Source organism: Melanerpes formicivorus, unplaced genomic scaffold (assembly GCF_026170545.1).
Source record: "Melanerpes formicivorus ecotype bairdi unplaced genomic scaffold, bMelFor1.0.p_v2 SCAF_58, whole genome shotgun sequence".
Lineage (NCBI taxonomy): Eukaryota > Metazoa > Chordata > Aves > Piciformes > Picidae > Melanerpes > Melanerpes formicivorus.
In genome coordinates this window covers 1,026,204-1,049,750 of record NW_027142410.1, presented here as the reverse complement: position 1 = coordinate 1,049,750, position 23,547 = coordinate 1,026,204, and the positions used below count along the sequence as shown (strand labels likewise).

The 23,547-nt window shown below is 47.0% G+C and overlaps 1 protein-coding gene across 3 annotated transcripts in view; it reads right to left on the bottom strand.

Annotated features, from left to right (window-relative positions):
• The window catches only part of RPAP1 (RNA polymerase II associated protein 1), a 59,515-nt gene extending 36,878 nt beyond the window's left edge, over positions 1 to 22,637 (bottom strand). Inside the window, exons 1-7 of one of the 3 annotated variants that reach the window (XM_068161417.1) lie at positions 22,580 to 22,637; positions 14,431 to 14,673; positions 13,322 to 13,464; positions 12,468 to 12,560; positions 10,910 to 11,084; positions 8,778 to 8,954; positions 4,054 to 4,260 (exon numbers count right to left, since the gene is read on the bottom strand). In XM_068161417.1, coding sequence (XP_068017518.1) covers positions 4,054 to 4,260; positions 8,778 to 8,954; positions 10,910 to 11,084; positions 12,468 to 12,560; positions 13,322 to 13,464; positions 14,431 to 14,620 — 985 coding nt within the window. In that variant the 5' untranslated portion in view covers positions 14,621 to 14,673; positions 22,580 to 22,637. Of the gene's footprint in view, positions 1 to 4,053; positions 4,261 to 8,777; positions 8,955 to 10,909; positions 11,085 to 12,467; positions 12,561 to 13,321; positions 13,465 to 14,430; positions 14,674 to 18,679; positions 18,717 to 22,579 lie in introns of those variants that run through there. The other 2 variants (XM_068161418.1, XM_068161419.1) reach the window with 2 other exon arrangements.
• Positions 22,638 to 23,547: the final 910 nt, after the last annotated feature.

The window sequence follows — 23,547 nt, the reverse complement described above, 5'->3', positions numbered from 1 at the left end:
TGAAGAAATTTTATCTAATATCCAACCTAAACCCCCCTTGCCACAGCTTGAGGCCATTTCCTCTTGTCCCATCACTGGTTACCAGGCAGAGAAGACCAAACACTCACCTCACTATGACCTTCCTTCAGGTAGTTGTGAAGAATAAGATCTCCTTTGAGCCTCCTTTTCTCCAGACTAGACTTATGATCCCTCAGCTGCTCCTCAGTGTCTTCTCATGCAAAGAACAGTGGGTCCCACTGAGATGCTCTTCTTTCATTATATCTTTTCCTGCTGCTAACTGGCCTGAAACCTAACCTTTTACTTTCCTCCAATTAGCAGACAAACTTTCGGGAAGGGCACTCATCCTTTCTAGGATGAAGCTTCACCCTTATGATCAATGTGGTATTGAGTCAGGCAAGGAACCAAGCACAGTATTATCTTCCTCAGCCCGAAAGCTGTTCCACAGAATTGCAGCCAAAGCACACATTTTAATTGAAGAGAAGGAGAAAGCATCTGAGATGTAAGAAAAGTGGAATGTTTGTGGGTGGTAGGTGCAAAATTAGAGGAAATTAAATCAGCAGAAAAATGAAATCTATTGACATTTGCAATCCAACAAATTGTTTTCTCCATTAATCACTAAATTGATAGGGTTGGGTTAATCATTTTATGAATAGGATTATACATATTCCCACCAGTCCTTACTGTTAAGATATTGTCAGTAAGAAAAGAGAGATACATACTCCAGGGCAGCAGCAGCAGATTGGTCAGTTACTGAGAAATCCCTTTAGAGAAACACCAGCTGACAGAGTCAATGCAACACTTGCAACTGAACTCTTTCAGACTTGGGTTACACCCAAGCTCTTCCCTTTCTGCTTTGCTCCCCCTTTTGTCTCGGTGCCAGAATTTACTTTTACATTTGCTAAGGCTACAAGTTGCTGGGTAAAGGCTTCACCATCTTGTTTATTAGAAACAGTAGCCTTTTATCTCATTAGAAGTACATTTGACTTCTGAGCAATCCCCCTGCTTTGTGTCATCATCCTCTCCTTGGGGAAGTTCAGGATGACCATTTTGCCTGGGTTATTCATGATGATTTTACTTCTGAGCACAAATATGATGCAAAACCTCAATGCTAAGTGCTGCTATGAAATTAATATATCACATCTCTTGCTGACCAAGATGGGCAGCAGGCATAAATCCAGGTGCTGGAATGGGTTCCCTTGGTTTTATACATGTATTCCAGCTCATCCTTTCTTTGTTATTCTAAATATCCTAGGAAGGCTTCTCTTCTTTCCTGTGCAGTAAAGGATGCTGCCATGCAAGTAAAAGATGCTGCCAGCACAGGAATCTGAACACTGAGCTATTCCCAAGAGCATTACTACAATCTTGTTCAGCCTGTTCACACTTCTATTGCTCCCAGGGGAGGAAAAGAATGTTACTTAACCTGGTGTTCCTTGTGCACTCAGTGGTTCTGGAAACAAAAAGCAACTAAAAATAGTCTTTTTGATCAAGACAGATTTATGGACAAGTAAAACTTGGGAACAAAGAGTGAAAGGACTGTTCAGCAAACTGTCTTCCTCAATAAGAGGCTAATCAGCTTTCCTTCTCCTGCACGTGTACAAACACACACTCACACTCATCCCTCTCATCAAGAAAATGGTAAACAGTTGCTATCTCTTGGAACCACCAAGCTGAAATCCAGGAGTGATTCACAGGCTTCTTTAATCAGCCTGCACGTTGCACCAGCACACACACAAAAACTGCATCAGAAGAACGCATCAGGAGATGGAGTCAGCCCAAACGTGGATTGAGGGAGCAGCATGCTAACCAAGGAGAGAGGCAGGCTACAAACAGAAGCGTGGGGAAGATGAGAATGAAAGCCTACAATCACAACAGAGAAATGGCTTAAAAAAAACACCACCAAAACCAAAAACAATTCTGCAATGAGGAAAGCAATGCTAAGAGCAGAAGTTTATGGGGAAAGTTCAGTCTGCAGAAGAGAAGGCTCCGAGGTGACCTCATTGTGGCCTTCCAGTATCTGAAGGGGGCCTACAGGAAGGCTGGGGAAGGACTTCTCAGGATCTCAGGGAGTGATAGGACTAGGGGGAATGGAATGAAGCTGGAGGTGGGGAGATTCAGGCTGGATGTGAGGAGGAGGTTCTTCACCATGAGAGTGGTGAAACCCTGGAATGGGTTGTCCAGGGAGGTGGTCGAGGCCCCATCCCTGGGGGTGTTTAAGACCAGGCTGGATGAGGCTCTGGCCAGCCTGATCTAGTGTGGGGTGTCCCTGCCCATGGCAGGGGGGTTGGAACTAGATGATCCTTGTGGTCCCTTCCAACCCTGAATGATACTATGATACTATGATACATGGGTTGCTCTAGCTGCTGGGGATAAAGCAGCTTTCCCCTCATACAGCCATATATTGAGTATTAAAGCATTCTCTCCTAAGAGGCAACAGCTCTGTACAATTCTTCCAAAACAGCAGAGCATCTCAATACTTCCCTCCATCCACAGCACACAGAAAAGAACTGTATCCTGTGGAATTCACTGTGTGGGCTCTGAGAAACAGGTCACAGAGTGGGGCCATCAGTAGTGTCATGATAAGACACACCTGCACTGTATGAGCAGTCTCCCTGAAGGAAGATTGGCTGTCCCCTCTCTGCTACCCTGTGAGTAAACTGCCAACTCTGACCGCCCCAATGGCCTCTTGTCCCCAGCCGCTTCTGGTTACAAGAAATTATTCAAGCAGCAGCTGAATCTCACTATCCTACTCTCCTATTTCTCTGTGCACATGACTGAACAGAAGAGCAGTGATGCCCAGTTTTCCCTTCAGAGATCTCAGAACAAATTTCAATAACGAAGCAAGAACTCCCACTGAACAGCTCACCTCTTTTACAGTGCTATCACCCCTCCAGTCTGAAGTGCAGCTAGAAATGCCAGGGGCTCTTTCTTGAGCCCAAAACAGAGATATCTTTTAAATATCATGAATTGGATAACTAACAAAGTGCCACACCAACCCAACCTGGATTGATGAGAACGTGTTTTAGGCTATGCCTTTAAAATTTTCCACAGATCTTGAACAGAAAGTAGTAAAATGTAAAGAAATCACTATTGGGTGCAAAAAGGGAAACAACAGTATCATAGAATCAGTCAGGGTTGGAAGGGACCACAAGGACCATCTAGTTCCAACCCCCCTGCCATGGGCAGGGACACCCCACACTACATCAGGCTGGCCACAGCCTCGTCCAGCCAGGTCTTAAACACCTCCAGGGAGAGCGCCCCAACCACCTCCCTGGGTGTAATTCTAAACCATCCCATTAGAGAGAGATCAACCACAAGATGTAGTTCCCAAAACAATTTCTCTCTCTTTTCTTGCTTCTTTGCTCTGGGAGAGATATTAACTTGCTTCTGCTTGACCTTGGCTGCATTGTTCTGGCTAAGTCTAACTTCTCTGCTCCTTTCTCTTGTCCCTTCCGTTTTTTTGCCCAGTGGGGTAAGGGGGAGGCAAGCAGGGAGAAGCTAGTAGGTTCCCCTGGTCCTTGGCCAGGTGGGTTCTTATGCTGTTTATTAATTGTAAATACCTGTAAATGTTGTAAATACTGTATATTTGTACATATTCATTGCATTCCATTGTAGATTCATAGTATCATAGTATCAGTCAGGATTGGAAGGGACCACAAGGATCATCTAGTTCCAACCCCCCTGCCATGGGCAGGGACACCCCACACTAGATCAGGCTGGCCACAGCCTCATCCAGCCTGGGCTTAAACACCTCCAGGCATGGGGCCCCAACCACCTCCCTGGGCAACCCATTCCAGGGCTTCACCACTCTCATGGTGAAGAACTTCCTCCTCACCTCCAGCCTGAATCTCCCCATCTCCAGCTTCATTCCATTCCCCCTAGTCCTATCACTACCTGAGATCCTGGTATATTGTAGTTTTGCCTGTAAATACAGCTTCCATTTGCTTCCAACTGAGCTGGTTGGCGGGAGGGGAGGGAAATTTCAACCCACCACAGAACACCACACCACCTTTACATTTATGTCAGAACATTAGCAAGGTGCACTCTGTTTCTTACCTGTGATTTCTACCTCCCTATTTTCTTCCTTCTTCACAGGTTCTCCCAAAGCCGACTCCTGCACGCGAGGAGCTGATCCCACACCATGCCGAGCCGCAGGCAGAGATTCCACAGACTCCTCCGGTCTGCTCCAATTCATTTTTAACTCCTTTTTCTGGCCTTCCTTGCCACCACGGCGTGACTTTAAGAAAGCAACTAAACCAGGATCTGCAAGTATTGACAAAGAGACACAGAGGAAAGTGACAGAGTCTCAAAATACCTGATATGCCTAAAGCTCCTGCTATTTCTGTTTCAGCCTTTTCATTCCCATTACAGAAGCCCTCTTCTTCTCTACCAACTCTTCTTCTCAAACTGAGGCATTTAGAATAGAATAAAACAGAACAGAACACAATAGACCAGACCAGGTTGGAAGAGACCTTCAAGGTCATCGTGTTCAACCCATCAACCAATCCAATCCACCTAAACAACTAACCCATGGCACCAAGCACCCCATCAAGTCTCCTCCTGAACACCTCCAATGATGGTGACTCCACCACCTCCCTGGGCAGCACATTCCCATGGGCAATCACTCTCTCTGTGTAGAATTTCTTCCTAACATCCAGCCTAAACCTCCCCTGGCACAGCTTGAGACTGTGTCCTCTTGTTCTGGTGCTGCTTGCCTGGGAGAAGAGACCAACCCCCACCTGGCTACAACCTCCCTTCAGGTAGTTGTAGAGAGCAATAAGGTCACCCCTGAGTCTCCTCTTCTCCAGGCTAAGCAACCCCAGCTCCCTCAGCCTCTCCTCATAGGGCTTGTGCTCCAAACCCCTCACCAGCCTTGTTGCCCTTCTCTGGACACGCTCCAGCAAGTCAACCTCCCTCCTAAACTGAGGGGCCCAGAACTGGACACAGTACTCGAGGTGCAGCCTAACCAGTGCAGTGTACAGGGGCAGAATGACCTCCCCACTCCTGCTGGCCACACTGTTCCTGATGCAGGCTTTATGACCTCTTGAGCACACAAGCTGGGTACTGACTGCTGAGGTGACACCAGCAGAAGAGCTGATAAATGTCTTTCAAAGTAAAGCAACCACAAAACCTCTATTTATTCTCCCAGCTTACAAATAAACAGATAACTGTTTCTTTCCCCCTCACTGCCCCTGGAAAGGCAAATCCAAACAGGACTATTCATTGTGGAGAGAAATCTGGTCTGTGATTTATGGGAGGAACCCAGGTCTGACATTTTGCCTACCCTGCCCATGGACTGTTCAGTGGCATCAATCTGGCTGCTAAGAGGATACACATAGCAGACACCACAAAAAGCATTACCTACTCTTTATTGAATTGCACCGGAGCTGCAGTGCATGCTCTGGATATTATGTTAGAAGGAGATCTTGTTTGTTCTGAATTGACTCCTCATCCTGAGAGTCAATTACAGTCTGACTACAGCCAGAAACCAGACATGGCCATTCTTTTCATGCTTTAGATGAAAAGAGGAACATTTGGGAGACAGGGCTGCTCTGAAAAACCAGATGATATTCCTATGGCTCTAACAGGAAGATTTCAGATCATGATTTTACTTTCAGGTATCCCACATCATTTTTAATGGGAGCTCACTTTCTCTGTACACTCTTCACCTAAAAGATGGTGCTGGGATGCTTATGCCAGAGGTGAACAGTATGAGCCTGTGCACTGCACCTCTAAAAGGTACAGAGACACTCCAGTGAGCAGTACCAGGGATGTATTAGGTAACAGTGTAACAGCTACACTGGATATTTATTCTTTGGAGGACAAAGGACACACAATTCAGAAGTGCTCTGCACTTGAGAGAATTCATCTCAAAAAGGAGACAATCTCCATGACTCTACAACAGTTCAGAGAGGCTGCATGGATTGCTTTCACACTCGTGACTGCTGCACACTCTCCTCATGATGCAGTTTAAAGCTCCCTCAGCAAAGGGAAGATGTTTAGCCTAGCCCCATCAAACCATGTCTAGCTTTCAGCCTGAATGTTAGCAGAGCTCTCACTTCCTCATGCCTCCCTGTACACAGCAAGGGAAAGACTGTATTCATTATTTCATCATTTCACAGAAACAGTGGCAAACAAGTCACTGATTGTGTCAACCAGGCCTACTTTCCCCAGAGTCATAGAATAATAGAGTCAATAAAGTTGGAAAAGATCTCAAAGATCATTAAGTCCAACCTGTCACTCATGACTACTAAACCATGGCTTCAAGTGCCACATCCAATCCCTTTTTGAACACCTCCAGGGATGGCAACTCCACCACCTCCCTGGGCAGCACATTCCAATGGCTAACAACTCTCTCTGGGAAGAACTTTCTCCTCACCTCAAACCTAAACTTCCCCTGGTGCAGCTTGAGACTGTGTCCTCTTGTTCTGGTGCTGGTTGCCTGGGAGAAGAGACCAACCCCTTCCTGGCTACAACCACCTTTCAGGTAGTTGTAGAGAGCAATAAGGTCTCCCCTGAGCCTCCTCTTCTCCAGGCTAAACAACCCCAGCTCACTTAACCTCTCCTCATAGGGCTTGTTACTCAAGGCCTCTCCCCAGCCTCATTGCCTTTCTCTGGACACATTCAAGAGTCTCGATGTCCTTCTTAAACTGAGGGGCCCAGAACTGGACACAGTATTCAAGGTGTGGCCTCACCAGTGCTGAGTACACTCCATAGGCAAAAACAGAACAGTATCAAAAATAAGACCATGAAGACAATGCCCAGCATGCAGTTGCCTACCCATCCTTACACTCTACACCATGGAGTCTCAGCTGCTTCATAACTAAGAGGTTAATTCAGCAGCTGTCACTAAACACCCACAAATTATTCACACTCCTGAAGAGGGAGAAAAAGTCTCTTTAATCTACATCACTGAGTCTGCCCAGCTCCCAGAGTCATCTGTAAACCAGTTAATTTAGTTGAGGAGTTGCTTCACCATGCATAATTCCCTAACCACATCTATTTTGGGACTGCCAAAATTACTCCCAGTTTCCTTAAGGCTGCAAAGACTGAAAGATTAAAAATTTTAACCCACGAGGCACATCAACAAATATATCATTTAAAAAGTTTAATTCATTGTGCAAAACTGCTTAAAATGCATCCCATCCTCTTTAAACCCCCTAAGTATTTGCCTCACCAATATCCCAAAGGACAGAGTGATGGAGACAAGGGGCAAAGATCACGAATCAGTGACATGAAAATGAGGCATATAAACAAGGCATTTTGCATAAACAAGGCATTTTTCATGCACAGGGCATTGCTATAAGCACTGCAAGAAATAAAAATGTTGGGTTTTTCCTTCAGATGCTTTGGAGAGCTCAGCTCTGAAGGATGCACCTAAACATCCTGTCTGCAATCATTTCATACAGTTCCTTTGCCACCTTTCCAGTTACACCCATGCTGCTTCCAACAAAGGCAAAATCATTAATAGGATCTTTCAGCTGAAGCCACAAGAGACTTACACATCTGAAATGCCACTCACACCTAAACTGTATGCTAGAGAATCTGAAATTGTGAGAATTTCAAAGCCACCTATCTACATAGAATCAATAAGGTTGGGAAAGACCTCAAAGATCATCAAGTCCAACCTGTCACCCAACACCTCATGACTACTAAACCATGGCACCAAGTGCTACATATAATCCCCTCTTGAACACCTCCAGTGATGGTGACTCCACCACCTCCCTGGGCAGCACATTCCAATGCCTAACAACTCTCTCAGTGAAGAACATTCTCCTCACCTTGAGTCTAAACTTCCCCTGGTGCAGCTTGAGACTGTGTCCTCTTGTTCTGGTGCTGGTTGTCTGGGAGAGGAGACCAACCCACTCCTCACTACAACCTCCCTTCAGGTAGTTGTGGAGAGCAATGAGGTCTCCCCTGAGCCTCCTCTTCTCCAGGCTAAACAACCCCAGCTCCCTCAGCCTCTCCTCACAGGGCTTGTGCTTGAGGCTTCTCACCAGCCTCGTTGCCCTTCTCTGGACACGTTCAAGTGTCTCATCTCTTCTCCTCTTGAGCACACAATGTTATTGAAACTAATGCCAACAACTTACACAGTGCCCTAGATCCCACAAAGCCTTATCAAATGTACCACACTCAGCATTCTCCCCCATCTTGTCATCAGCTGTCAGTGACAGGCATTCCTGGAGCACCAGTGTGGACAGGGCTCCAAACCAGTGACCTGACCCCTGTCAGACTGCCTGCACCCAACAGCCAGATCACTAAAACACTTTGTCAAGAAATTTAGGTCTAGTTGTAAGTTTTCTCCTCTACCAAGTATGGATTTGAATTGAAACTTCCCCCATGCACAAACATTAATTTTATTTGGGTAGTGACATTTCCAGCCTAAGTCTCAGAGGGAAAAACCAAAGGCTCTCTCTCATCTCAGACACAGCCTAAGAATTTCTAAGTATTGTTTTGCTTTCTTATCTGCTTCAGAGAATTGTATTTCAGGACCTCCAAATATGTACATGTAACCAGGTATTTGGTGAGCAAAGCAACAGGATGCATGGCCCACCTTACCCCCCAGCAAAGGGGAGATAAAGCAGACTCGGGCTAAGCAATGAGGAGTAAGCATGCTTTAATCCCTTCACACCTAGTTCTTAAGCTACAGACACGACATGGAAACTCAATCACCCACAGATGCAATAAGCAGGAACCACAAGTTTCTATCTTTGACCTGTGAATTTGGTAAGACTTCATGACACCTAAACATTCAGCAAACTTCCAGGGTGAAAACATACCCAGCTGAGCCAGCAGCTTTTCCTGCTCCTGCAGGATTTCTTCCTCAGACATGGACCGTAGCTTCTCCAAGTTTTCCCTGTGAATAGCTTCAGCTTCCTGCTCGCTCTTTTGGCTCCCAAGACCCTCTCCCGTTATGAGACAAGGCCGCTGAGAGGTCAAAACGTCACCAGCTTTATCTGTAAGATGCAGCAGATGAAGAAGTTAGTCATTTAAGTGTCCACAGCATTATGAATGCATTGTAATTCTGTTCTTACCAGGCTTGCATGGATTTTCTTTTGCCTTGGAAGCTTGGTTAAACTAAACTTCACTCCTATTTTACCTTCAAACACAACGAGAACATTTGGGCTTTCATTCCATGTTACAACAAAATGTCATCTCCACCTCGACTCTTTAAGAGTTTAAGGAAGGAATTTTGGTTCTGTAATGCAAACCAAGAGCAAGAAAAAGGATACCAGAGCACAATTCACACTTGATGACTTGGAGCATTCTTCCAAATTACTGAATATGAGATTCTTTCTCTGTCCAAGAACAGCTGAACCCACATTTGTACATCAGCTGAAAAATTGACCTAACAAGCATCTGTTGAGCAAGACAACTAACATTGTTAGGTAAACCAGTCTCCAGCATGATACAGGATCCATCCAATCAAACAGGCATGTTTGATTCTAACCTGTGTCCTGTATTCACCTTGAAGGGTTAAACATATAAGAAGTTCCATCAGGAAGCAACTTTTCCTAGCCTGCAAAATCAAGGCTCCTTCACCTGATCTAACCTTTTTTTAAAGGCTTGTTTTAACTCCAGCAGTGGGGTAACATGTTCCTTTGGTCAGAACAAGGCCCTCCAGCTATACAAGGATCTGACTTCGTGACTGTATTCCTTATCTTATGCTCATATGCTCCATACAGTGACTTGGAACATGCCTATGACTCTAAACCAGGCAACCCTGAAAGCATCAAACTCCCATTCAAACAGCACTAATGACACTCATCATAGCATCAGCAAGGTTTGATGTCACTTCCACAGCAGCTGTCTTACATGTTGAGCAGACAGAAGTTTCAACAAGCTTCCCAGCATCAGCTGCTAAGCTGAAGGTTAGCAGGCACAAACACTTTGCTACTACCAGAAATGGAGCTCTCCCTCTTCTCCTCTTGCTTCCAGTGATCATCCTGCAACAATCTTGCCGAGGAGGTCAAATAATTTCCTGATCTCTCTGTTGTGTTGCTACATTTTAGAAGCCTTGGGCTTGAAGGGGATTGCAGCTACAGGGCTGCTGTACAGGTGCACAGTTGTAACAGAATAGATAGTAAGCACAGTATATTGACCCAGATGGTGGATTTGTGCATGCACAGCACCTCTGGAGCTTCTCTTACCAATTCTCTGACAAAGGTCAAGGCAGACAGAAACCTTAGTCAAATGGTGATAACCCTCAAATGACATCTGGCCTCTATCTCATTGCAAAAAACAAGGTGCCAGGGAAAAATGCAGACATGTGGTGGGTCCAAGCAAACAGGATTGCCCATGACAAAAATAAAAACACAATAAAAAGTCATGGGAGATGCTGGTACCAGTTGAATTGGTTTCACCTTTCCCTGTCACGTTGCTGTCAGACAAGTAACTGCTGAAGGTGGCACTGACTCATCTGCACTGCCTCACAGCACGCCTTATGGAGCAAAGCCACAGTCTCATGGCAGCAGATCTGGTGACAGAAGACAGAGCTTTCAGCTTCTAGGTAGGAGTGAGAACCTGCGTGACAGCAGTCTCAAACACCTTCAGCAGACTTAAGAACCACCTACTTCCTAAAATTGTGGAAATCAACAATGAAACAAGATAAACCTTACATATAACAAAGAGAGAAGAAAAGGAGGAGAAGAACCTTGAAAAATAAACCTGGTTGGTCCTGTGTGAAGCAAAAGTGAAATCAGTGATAAAGCTAACCCAATTTGTAGAATGTTCATTTGGGTCTCAGACCATTCCAAAACCTTGTCAGGCTGCAGACATTCCAAGTGACCTCAAGACTCCTAAACTGAGGACAGCATTGCTACCCCAATTTAAACCCAAGATGCACTGATACAATGCTTACTAAGGCACTGTAAGCACGGTAGGCTGGATAAGCAGAACCTTCTCCACTTACCATCCCTGAAGCCAGGGAGAGGTACCTCTCCTGCTGATCCCTGCAGGGCATCTCCAGCGGCTGATCCGACGCGCACGCACTCGGCAGCAGAGGGAGCTGCTGCCGCCTTTTCTGCAGTTCTCCTCGCTGCCATCTTTTGTGCAAAGATGCTTTTTCTTCCAGATGACACCTTTACCTGCAAACAGGGAACACGTGTCACCACTGGCCTCTCCAGACTCCCTCGCACACCTGCCACTTAGACATGTATAGATCTGATCTTAAAGACACCCTCAAGTTAGAGGCTGGGACACGACACAGAGAGGCGGCTGGCAGCCCCTTGCCCTTTTCTCTGCACGTGCTACTCTCTTTAAACACACAGTTTAATGAAGTTAAGAACAGAGGGACAAAACCATGAATGTTTTTGCCTCCTAGAATAGGAAAATGATTAACTATATGTGAATTCAAGCCAGGCAAGTACACCTAAAGTATCACCAAACACCACAGTTCCAGGTTGCCTGCTGTTTGAAAACTGCATAGCTGAATACTTTGCATTTCTGAGGATAAATGGGGCTGTACTGCACCGTGCTCACCACATGCTTGGAACAGGCTTCTTATAAGGTGATTAGAGAGCAGCAGGGTGAAGAGATTTACACAGTAAGAAGCGGGCAAATGGTGCTAAAATAATCCTGACTAAATTACTGTGCTGCTTACCTAAGGGATGGAAGGACATGGCTCTGAACAGCCTTGCACAGGATGCACAAGAAATTCAAAACAGACTAAGCCAAAAAAAACAAACCCAAAAACCTCTTGCTAGTCCCCAGTTCAGAGAAGCAGCTTCAAAGGCAGCCTGGACATTTGGTAGCTGCTTCATGCACCTCCTGCATCAGGTAAACAGAACTGGTAGCTGAAAAAGTATTGCTCTTTCCTTTCAAAAAAGCTGTCCTTCAAAATAAGCTACATCTTCAAAGCTACCACAGCCATCAATCACACACCCATTTCCAGCATCCAACTCCCACTCAGCTAGCAGCTCTTGCTACTACAGCAACGACTGCTGACAGCAGCCATGGCTTCCAGTTTTATTGCCTCAGGAGAAAAAAAACAACCAACAAAACGTCAAAATCCCAACAGCTGTAAAAGATCTATGCAACATACTCAGATCTCATGGCAGGAGAAATCAGGTGCAACTTCAGGAAGTACAGACTCGATCAAACCTGGGGGACAAATGAGGAGAGGTTGCTCCTCAGAAAAACAAGCAGAAGAGGATCAATTCTCTTCCAGCAGCACAGATCTGATCCACCTCACTGAGGTCAGCTGACATAGATTGCCTCTTTCCTAAACCAAAAGGATGCCAATGTTCTTTAAGTGCCGGGTACGCAGTGCCTGCTTCATGGCAGCTTGGTAAAACAACTTTCTCCTACGCTAAGGTAGCAATGCCAGAGACAGGCTGAGCTAGCTCATAATCTCCACCATGCCAAGTCACTTATTTTGAGCCCTACCACCCATCAAGCATTAGGCTTTGATGCAGGGAAGTCTTAATTGTTACTGAAGGTAGCGTAACACAGCTGCTGCCAAATCTTACCTCACTTTTTATCTCGGAACGGTGAAATGCCCTTGGAAAGGGGTCTCCTGTGGGCACTGGCATGGTCACTGCAACTGCACTCGTGTCACGTTCCTGCAGCAAAACATTCAAACCCTCTAGAAACCATTGCAACAACCAGACATGTGCATATCATCAGGTAGTGATAGGACTAGGGGGAATGGAATGAAGCTGGAAGTGGGGAGGAAGTTCTTCACCATGAGAGTGGTGAAGCCCTGGAATGGGCTGTCCAGGGAGGTGGTTGAGGCCCCGTCCCTGGAGGTGTTTAAGACCAGGCTGGATGAGGCCCTGGACAGCCTGATCTAGTGTGGGGTGTCCCTGCCCATGGCAGGGGGGTTGGAACTAGATGATCCCTGTGGTCCCTTCCAATCCTGACTGATACTATGATATCATCCAAGAGTGAGCTCAAAATCTCTCAGCCCTACAGCTCATGAGCTTTCTCCTACATTTCCATCAGGCTCAGAGTACCTTGTTCTTGTTTAGGAGTCTTTGGCTCTAAAAGCCCAAAAACCTGGGCTGCCAAACTCCATACAGCACTCAAAGCATGAAAGGAAAATTTGGGCCAGTGCAGAGCAATGAGAACATCCTCCTTAGAGCCCAGAAACTCAAACCAACCCACTGTGGACCACATGCCTGCATGCCAGCCTGGACTGGAGGGCAGAGTCAAACCCACATTTAACTGATAGCAAAAGAGGTCCTCCAGGACACCGGTCTGCAGTGCTACAACTATTACACTGTAGAAATGAAAATCAGCAAAAGAACATTCCACCCCTTGCACTGCTTAGTTCACAGCACTGAAAAAAGCCACTGGGCAATCCCATAAAAGCCAGACATACGATAATTTTGCTGAAGACTGCTGTAATGTGCCGATCGTGAGTCTCCAGCCTTTCCTCAGGATCTTCATCCTCAAAGCGGACGTTGGCACTTTTGGACTTTTTGGGTGGAGCTGGTGTTAGAGCTGGGAGAGTATCAGGAAAATCTGGAAAGGGGAAATTGTAATTTTAAAACCAAACAATTAAGTTACTCATATATAACTACTGTGAAAAAGGTCCCAGACCAAAGCTCCTTAATAGCACTTATTATTGCTCTTATGAGAAAAAGAAGCTGAGGAAGCAATGAGACAATGTCCTCTGACTTGCACTTGGTAGTGGAAAGAAAAGTGCTCAAGAGTGTTATTATTATTTATGTATTGGCACCAAGGTCTTTTCAAAGAGCTGCACAAGCAGGAAAGGGTACTGAGGCCTGACTGCAAGTATTAGGGAAGAAGCAAGGCTGTACAGAAACAGAGTGTCCCTGCAGGTTGTGTTCAGGCACAGAAAAGCACATTTCCACTGCCAGCTCAAACAGCGAGTGATTTGTATGATCCTGAGCAAGTCGAGGCCTCCTTTTCACTATCTACAAACTGGAATCATATTTCCTTACCTGGATGTGACTGCAAGATTTAAGCTGTTGCTCTTAAGAAAGCACCTTGAGCTTCTGAGACTATTAACCCCCTGGCAGAAGTGTTACAGTTACTACTGATGGAGGAAAATGGAACCACAGGAAGGAGGCTTATCAAGCCAGATCTGCTGGCTGAAAGCTGAAGCTGTTAGCAGAGCTAAATCTCAGAGGCTGAGAACAGGGTCCAGATAGATGGCAAAATAAACAGTGAGTTTCCAATGGGTACAAATCACAGGAAATACCTCCTGCATTGAGGCTGGCAAGGTACCATGGACAGCTGACAAATGCAGACAAAGACAATGTGTTGGAAGGGGGTTCTACTGGCTGCTAGTAACATTGGACAAGGGCATTTTCCAACAAGCCTAAGAACAAACAATACTGCAAGGAGAACACACATGCAGGGCAAAAGCACTGTGTTGAGAGAGAGGTGAAAAGACGGGCATACAGCAACACTGCATAGGCTAGAGGATCCTAGCAATTCAAAGCAGCCCACAAGGGAAATTACCATCCAACATGACTACATCCTTGCTGTCCTGCAATGGGGGTCTCTCAGCATCTGTGTTCCCTTCCTCCCCCTTCCTCTTGTCTGCTTTCTTCACAATCTTCACTGCAGGTGAGGCTCGGGCTGCCAGGAACTGGTTTTGGAAGTGTAGCAGGTCCGCCTCGGACTCCCCAGGCTTTGGCCTCGACAACATCCTGCCCTCTTGTGACTGCAGCCCAGCACTGAGTGCTGTTCACATGGAACCTACTGAAGACAGGGAAAACTGGTTACAGAACAGGATTTCCCAGGGACAGGATGGGAACAGCAAGGGAAAACTATTAATTTGTGTCCCACTCTACTGTTCATATAGGTACTGCAGCCACCCTTCTTGAGGATCACCCCAGGACACAATTAGTTGTACCAGAGTCCCAGACAAACTGTTTACTTTGTTCTTCACTGCTGAACACCACGCTACTAGACAGGCCAACACCTGGTCTACCAGCCAGCTGGGAGCAGAATGGCATCCATCCAGCAAAAAAGCCAGCCAAGTGCACCACTGCCAGAATGCCAACAACATGGCCTTGGATTTGCAAAGTCACAAAAGTAGCTGGTCCAACACCACAGATCCGACTTACTCCACCACCAACACCAACCAAGAACGTCAGAAACACAGTAATGTGCTTTGCATCTTGCAGCTTAACAGCTCCTCAGGATCCTAGCCTTAGTATCCCTGTAAGGACTCTCCCTAATTTTTGAAAGAACAAGGGTGGTGCCTGAGGACTGGGAGACAGCTAGCGTCGCTCCAGTCTTCAAAAAGGGCAAGAAGGAAGACCCAGGCAACTACAGACCAGACAGCCTCACCTCCATCCCTGGCAAGGTGATGGAGCAGCTCATTCTGGAGGCCATCTCTAACCACATGAAAGAAAAGAGGGTTATCAAGAGTAGCCAGCATGGATTCACTAAGGAGATCTCTTGCTTAATTAATCTGATAGCCTTCTGCAAAGGCATGACCAAATGGACAGATGAAGGGAGAGTAGTGGATGTTGTCTCTCAACTTCAGCAAGGCTTTTGACGCTGTCTCCCACAACATCCTCAAAGGTAAACTCAAGAAAAAGTGGCTTAGATGATTGGACCATGAACTGGATTGGCAACTGGCTGAACAACAGAGATCAGAGGGTTGTGATCAGCAGCTCAGAGTCCAGTTGGAAGCCTGTGGCCAGTGGTGTTCCCAAGGGATCAGTACTGCCTTCAGTTTTACTCAACGTCTTCATTAATGACCCAGACAAGGGCATTAGGTGTACCCTCAGCAAGTTCACTGATGATATGAAACTGAGGGGGGCGCTGATAGACCAGCAGGCCCTGCTGTCACCCAGCAAGAGCTGGACAGGCTGGGTGAAAGAAAACCTCGTGAAGTTCAATAAGGACACATGCAAAGGCCTGCATCTGGGAAGGAATAACATCAGGAACCAGTACAGACTAGGCATCACCCTGTTGGAAAGCAGCTCCGTGGAGAAAGACCTTAGAGTCCTAGTAGACAGCAAGTTCTCCGTGGGACAGCAATGCAGGTGTAGTAGCACAGGGTTGTTGTTCAATCACCACAGGGTCACAACAAGCACAGCCTCCAAGCCAAGATGTTTCCAAGCAAAGACATTTATTACATTATACAGCTAAGTTATATACTCTTTTTGAAGGCAGAGGAATGTGCTGCCCAGGGAGGTGGTGGAGTCACTGTCCCTGGAGGTGTTCAAGAGGGGACTGGATGTGGCACTTGGTGCCATGGTCTAGTCATGAGGTCTGTGGTGACAGGTTGGACTCGAGGATCTTTGAGGTCTCTTCCAACCTTGGTGATACTGTGATACACTAATTGGCTATTTTCTACTGGCATGCATTTAAGCACAGCATACAATAGGTTAAAATTAGCAAAACAAGCTGTTCAACACATCCAACCAAATTCTGCCTAGTCTTTCTTTTCAGTTACAAGATGTTTACATTCTTTTCTAAGTCAAAGACTAAACATAGCTTTCTCTAATTCGAGCACAGGCAAATCTTCCCCTACATGCAGCCAAGAGCATCCTGGGGATGCACCAAGAAAAGTGTGTCCAGCAGGACTAGGGAGGTTCTCCTCCTCCTCTGCCCTACTGAGACCACACCTGGAACACTGCCTCCAGCTTTAAGCTCCCCAGTTCAAGAGAAAGAGGGATCTACTGGACAGAGTTAAAAGAAGAGCTACGAGGATGACTGTGGGACTGGAACACCTCCCCGGGGAAGAGAGACTGAGACCTGGGGCGGTTCAGCTTTGAGAAGAGAAGGCTGAGATAGGATCTTATCAACATCTATAAATGGGCAGTGACTGGCTGGAAAGCAGCCCTGAGAGAGACTTGGGGGTGCTGGTGGACGAGAAGCTCAACATGAGCTCTCAGTGTGCACTTGCAGCCCACAAAGCCAATCAGATCCTGGGCTGCATCAGGAGAAGTGTGGTCAGCAGGTCAAGGGAGGTGATCCTCCCCCTCTACTCAACTCTGCTGAGACCCCACCTGGAGTACTGCCTCCAGTTCTGGAGCCCCCATTACAAGAGGGATATGGAGGTGCTGGAAGGTGTCCAGAGAAGGGCCACAAGGATGATCAGAGGGCTGGAGCACCTCTCCTATGAGGACAGACTGAAGGAGTTGGGGCGGTTCAGTCTGGAGATGAGAAGGCTCCGAGGTGACCTCATTGTGGCCTTCCAGTATCTGAAGGGGGCCTACAAGAAGGCTGGGGAGGGACTTCTCAGGATCTCAGGTAGTGATAGGACTAGGGGGAATGGAATGAAGCTGGAGGTGGGGAGATTCAGGCTGGATGAGAGTGGTAAAGCCCTGGAATGGGTTGTCCAGGGAGGTGGTTGGGGCACCATCCCTGGAGGTGTTTAAGCCCAGGCTGGACGAGGCTCTGGCCAGGCTGATCTAGGGTGGGGTGTCCCTGCCCATGGCAGGGGGGTTGGAACTAGATAATCCTTGTGGCCCCTTCCAACCCTGACTGATACTATGATAAATATCTGAGGGGTGGGTGTCAAGACAAAGACGATGGTCTCTTTTTGGTGGTGCCCAGTACTAGGACGAGGAACAGGTGCAAGCTGGAACACAGGAGGCTTCACTTCAACACGAGGAGACACTTCTTTATGCTGAGGGTGACAGATCACTGGAACAGGCTGCCCAGAAAGGTTGTGGAGTCTCCTCCTCTGGAGACTTTCAAAACCCACCTGGATGCATTCTTGTGTGGCCTGCCCTAGGTGATCCTGCTTTGGCAGGTCCCTTCCACCCCCTAACATTCTCTGGTTCTGTGATGCATGAACCTGTCCACCTAGAGCTGGACAATGTGCTCACTCTGACTGTTTGCTCTCTCACTCAAATCTCCCAAGTGAAAGAAAGGTTTTTCTTCTGTATCTAGTCTTCCTGCTTTAGTTCTCTCTCACTGCCCTCTTAATGGCAGAAGTCATGCTACCTCCAAGCATTCTCATCCACTGGCCAGGCCAGCTTTGAGCTGAAAGCCAAGGGTTATAGCATTTATAAAGACTTTTACCTCTGTACATACAAGAACTTGCTAGGAAGGCAACTACTCTACCTCCCATCTACTAAGCACAACAATATGTAAGCACTGCTCTCCATAGCTCACTCCCAGAGTCTGGGACCATCAATCCATCTCTCACAGGCAGCGAGTGTTTGCAAATACATTTCAGACTAATTGAATCACTGATCAGCGTTAATGCTACAGCCTTGACGCCCTCCCACACTTGGTATGCTGCATTATTTTGTACACAGCCGATCTCTCCCACTGTCAAAACCCCATCAGTTCTCAAAGATGATTTATTGTGAAGTTGAAAAGGCAAGTGGATATGGATTTTTAAAGCTACATTTATCTGCCATGCGGACAGGCTTCACGCATCAGCAAACACAAAGCTTGGAAGTAAATCTCTGTCTTAATCTCAGATCAAAACAAAGCTCAATCATTGTGCAGGCACAGCCACTGCCCTGAAGCCAGTGTTTTGCCCTGTGCTATTATCATATTTTATTGTAAACACATGTGGGGAGGCACCTTGTGGGAAGGATGCTAACAGACACAAACGTTACTGCATGCAGTGTTTATGACCTACACTTGGAATATTTATGCTGTTCTCAAGGATCTCACTCTTGACCAAGGTTGATTAGATGTGACACTGCTGGTTCCAAGAGCACAAGGAGATACAGGGAGCTTTATATCTGGTTGGTTTTATTAAACCCAGGCCTTAGTGTAAACTCACCAACCATGGAAGGCTTGCTGACATTCTTTTTCCTGTCCCACCACAGTGCAAAAGTTGGGCTAAAACCAGGCTTGAATGTTTACTGCACCAAAACAAAGTGGGTTTCCAGAAGTCTCAAGGTTTCCAGGAACTCCATTCACTTCAGCACTTCATGACTGAGGAAGCAGACCTGTTCATCCAACGCCAACATCACCAGTTAAGTTGCTCAATTTCAGACATCTCAAAACACTGACCTTAATAAAAGCTGTTAGCTTAAGTCCCCAAACGACTGCTTCCATTTACACTAAGCCTACATACAGTGCAGCCAGCAGCAAGGGTAACTTCCCTGTACCCTCTGAACACCAGAGCAAGAGGACACAGACTCAGGCTGTGCCAAGGGAGGTTTAAGCTGGATGTTAGGAAGAAGTTCTATACAGAGAGAGTGATTGCCCATTGGAATGGGCTGCCTGGGGAGGTGGTGGAGTCACCATCATTGGAGGTGTTCAGGAGGAGACTTGATAGGGTGCTTGGTGCCATGGTTTAGTTGTTTAGGTGGGTTGGATTGGTTGATGGGTTGGACATGATGATCTTGAAGGTCTCTTCCAACATGGTCTATTCTATTCTATCAACAAAACCTTACCCTAGCACACAAAGAAAATGTCTGACTTCTCTACCAGTGCTGTCAAGGACATCTATGGAACACAGCCACTAGCAAAGGCCTTCTTATGACAAGGGAGGGAAAGGGTGCTAACAGTGTCTTGATACTGTTGGTGAAAGACTTAACACAAGAACACCTGAGGACGTCACTGCAGTGCTGACTGATGCTGAGCAAGCAGAAACACTCCTCTTCAGCCCAGTTCCTTTGCAATTGCACAGCAAAAATTGTAACTTCTGCAGACAGCTACTTCTTTTTTTTGAGCACTCCCAGCATAAGCACACACCTATATGCTGTTTATTTATGGAGCTTTCTGCCACAACAGGGGCTCCCATAGTCATACTTCAGTCGATAGGTCCCTCTTTGATATGCAAAAGTAGCACCACATGCATCAGAAGCCAAGTGTTTCATGCCCTATCATCACAGGCTTCAAAGCCCAAATGAGGATGATGCTAGGATTCACAGAAACAAGGCACTCAGTTAAAAGCAAAATGTGCTGCTAATCACAGAATCACCAAGGTTGGAAGAGACCTCAAAGATCATCAAGTCCAACCTGTCGCCACAGACCTCATGACTAGACCATGGCACCAAGTGCCACGTCCAATCCCCTCTTGAACACCTCCAGGGATGGTGACTCCAGTGAAAGCCATCTAAGCACATCACCAGCACTCATCTGGCCATCCTAAGAAGTGATTTTTATCCACCAGAGCTCAGACAAAACATGCAAGAAAAGAAAAGGCTACTAATTATCAGCACTAACCCCAGCACCCTACAGTTTGGTTATCTCCAGTCTTGCAACTGACTACTTAAAAGCAAACCACACACAAACCGCTTGCCTATAGGGACCACCATAGGGGACCAACACACACAACCTGCTGCTGATATTGTCTTAGGAATGAACATAAGGAATCAAAAATGCTGTCAAAATACCACAAGCACCTATACACACCAGAACATGGTGAGAACAGAACAGATCAGAATAGAACAGAACAGAATAGAATACCAGACCAGGTTGGAAAAGACCTTCAAGACCATCGAGTCCAACCTATCACCCAACACCATCTAATCAACTAAACCATGGCACCAAGCACCCCATCCAGTCTCTTCCTAAACACCTCCAGGGATGGTGACTCTACCACCTCCCTGGGCAGCACATTCCAATGAAGAACTTCTATGAAGTTCTTTATTTCTATGAAGAATTTCTTCGTAACATCCAGCCTAAACCTCCCCTGGCACAGCTTGAGACTGTGTCCTCTTGTTCTGGTGCTGCTTGCCTGGGAGAAGAGACCAACCCCCACCCAGCTACAACCTCCCTTCTGGTAGTTGTAGAGAGCAAGAAGGTCTCCCCTGAGCCTCCTCTTCTCCAGGCTAAGCAACCCCAGCTCCCTCAGTCACTCCTCATAGGGCTGTGCTCCGAACCCCTCCCCAGCTTTGTTGTGATTATGATTGAAAACACATTATGATGTGAATACACCATCATCTGCTCTTTTAGCCTCTCTGTGCACTTAGAAGTCTCAATAAATAGTCTTCTGTCATGCTCTGACCTTTCCATGGAAACTGTTTGAAAAAAAAGTCAGTGCTGCAAGAAGTTTTACAAATGCAACTGGGTAGAGTGTCCCACAATAGACTAACAGAATATGCAAACAAAACAAAACAACAACAAAAAACCACAGAAAGCAGCAAAGCCACAGACTGCTTCAAGGGCCAACATACACTTTTGGATCAACTAACTGGCTAGCTCAAGTGCCAGCCTGAGATGGAGAAGGCCAGTTAGAGAAGTAAGGGATCCTAATCACCAGTCAATGCAACACCAGTGTTATCAGAGAAGGGCATTTACTATACAGAGAAACTGAGGGCTGAAATACTCTCCCAATGACTTCCAGCAGGCAGTGCTTAAGCTTCTGAGGTATATATTACCAGCCTCTACCACCCCTCTTGGCAGACATAAAGTATGAATCAGGTGCAGGTAGCACTCTCCTATCAAAGGATTTTACAGGTGCCATCAGGCTTCCAAAACAAAAAGTATATCCTATACATATATATCTCCAGTTATAACCAATAACTTACAACCCAATACCCCTTTGATCCAAGCTCATGTGCATTTACAATGCACTTTCCTTACACAGCAGTAGAGCCCTCACAACCCAACCATGCATCACAACAGCCATGATAAGATACAGTTGAAAGAGAAAAGGCAGCAAGTAGATTTAAAAGCAAAGATTCATCTCTGACTCCTAATGATTTCTGAGCCATGCCACTTTTTCTCCTCCTATCCTCAAGTCTACAAGTTTGTATTGTTTTGCTGAATTTATCAGATCTGGAACAAAGCATGTAACATCCTGCTGTGTGCCTAAAATGCATGTACTCCTTCAGGCCTTGCTGGTTAAGGTAAGGAAGTAAAAGGAGAAGCAGAATAGCATCTCAGCCTTCTCAGGGAAGCTAATCAACAGGAAGGTGCAATTTCTCAGATCAAGATTAGCAGTCAGTGAAAGCCTCACTCGAGATCCTTGGCTTACTCCTCTGCAGAGCGGTGATGTGCATGCTCTGCTCTGTCACAAAACCACTTTCTGCACACTGTGATGGCTGAGAGTCTAAAATATCTAGGCTACACGACAGACAGCACCTTTCATCTGCTACAGAGAAAGAGGATCGCTGTAAAGCTCCTCTGCCAGAAAGAGAATCCCAGTCAAAAGCTGCAGGAACGTCCCCTCAGAGACTCCACATCCCACACTGGTCACTTCAGACTCAGCGCCTGTCGGGAACGTACCGTGTCCACACCTAGCACCTTGCCTCCAGACACGCTGCTGCCCGCAGCTTGCCCTAAAGAGTCTCTTCAATTAAAAGGCACCAGGGTGGCACAAAATCAAATTAAACGCAAGAAGGTGCCATCAACAAACAGAAGAGCTGATTCGAAGCCCTCACGGCCTTTCTCTAAGCCTGCCTGAACCCAAGTCCTAAACATGCATACACAAGCGAGGCCCAGGGGCCTGGCGCGGTCTCTCCCCGACGGTGAACTGCTTGTGAGAGAGCCTCACCGAGCCGGCCCCACAGCACAGAGCGCCGAGGGGCACGGCCGCTGCAGCGGAGACCGCACGGCGCCTTCAGCCACGCTGCTCTTTACACTACAGTACAGGCAAAGCCCTGGAGCCCCGCCGGCTGCCTCGGGCGAGAGCCGGCCTGCCCCTGCCGCCGCTCCGGAACGCCCCTGAAGCCCACGGGGCAGCGGCAACCCCCGCGCTATCCTCACAAGAGAGACCGCCACCCACCTGCGCTCAGGCCGCTCTCCGCAAGCACTTCCGCTCTGCCCCGGCTACTCCCGCCCGGCTGGCGTCACTTCCGCCCGCGCCGCCGCCTCTGCCGCCGCTGCTCGGGCGGCGCGGGCGGGGCGCCTCGGCTCCGTTTCCCCCTACCTTCGTGGGTGTGCCGTGCCGTGGCATGGAGGGGGGGGGTGTCCGTGGAGTGGCGGAGGGTGCGTGTTGCGTGCGAGGCCGGTGACGTGCCAGCTCACGCGCTGGCTGGGAAGTAGATACGGGGAGGCTGCCGACCGCTGCTGGTGAAAGAAAGTCTCGCTCATGAATTGCCTCCCCCAACTCGGCTTGTGCAGCCCAAGAGCAGCATCCCCCCAGGCGTTTTCGCTGGATCTAACTCTAGGGCACCTTCCTCCCAATAGCGTGTGTCCGTACATACGGCAACACATCTATGTAAATATGGCATCTCTTCATTATTAGAGGGCGTTGATGTGCCTGAGACTGGAGGGCTTGCAAGGAGAAAACAGAGCTACATAAATACGACTGTAATTAATTATTCATTATTCGTTTATTACATATGTGCCGAACTTTATTAAAAAACAGCTGGAAAGCTGTCACAACTTGCAGAAGCGCTGATTTTAATATTGGTCATTAGTTTGACTGCTTGGTCGTCTTTCAGCCTTTTTGCTGGGGAAATGAATTCTGTGAATGTGAGAACAGGCACAGGTTCTCACCTGGGCTTGGAACTGGGTCAGGTGGATTTGCTGTTTGGGAAGGACTCACCACAAGTGCCCTAATGCTGTAAGAAGTGCAGCTCGCTTTATTCTGCTGGATCTCACTTGGGGTTTTAATCCCTTCAGAAAGCTGCGATACTAAGCAAAATTACAGCCAGAGACAAGTTTTATCTGTTGTGAGCACTTACATCTATAGAAATGGAGATAAGCTTTCATCCTATTAACGGACAGCCAGTCTTAATCACAGTGTCA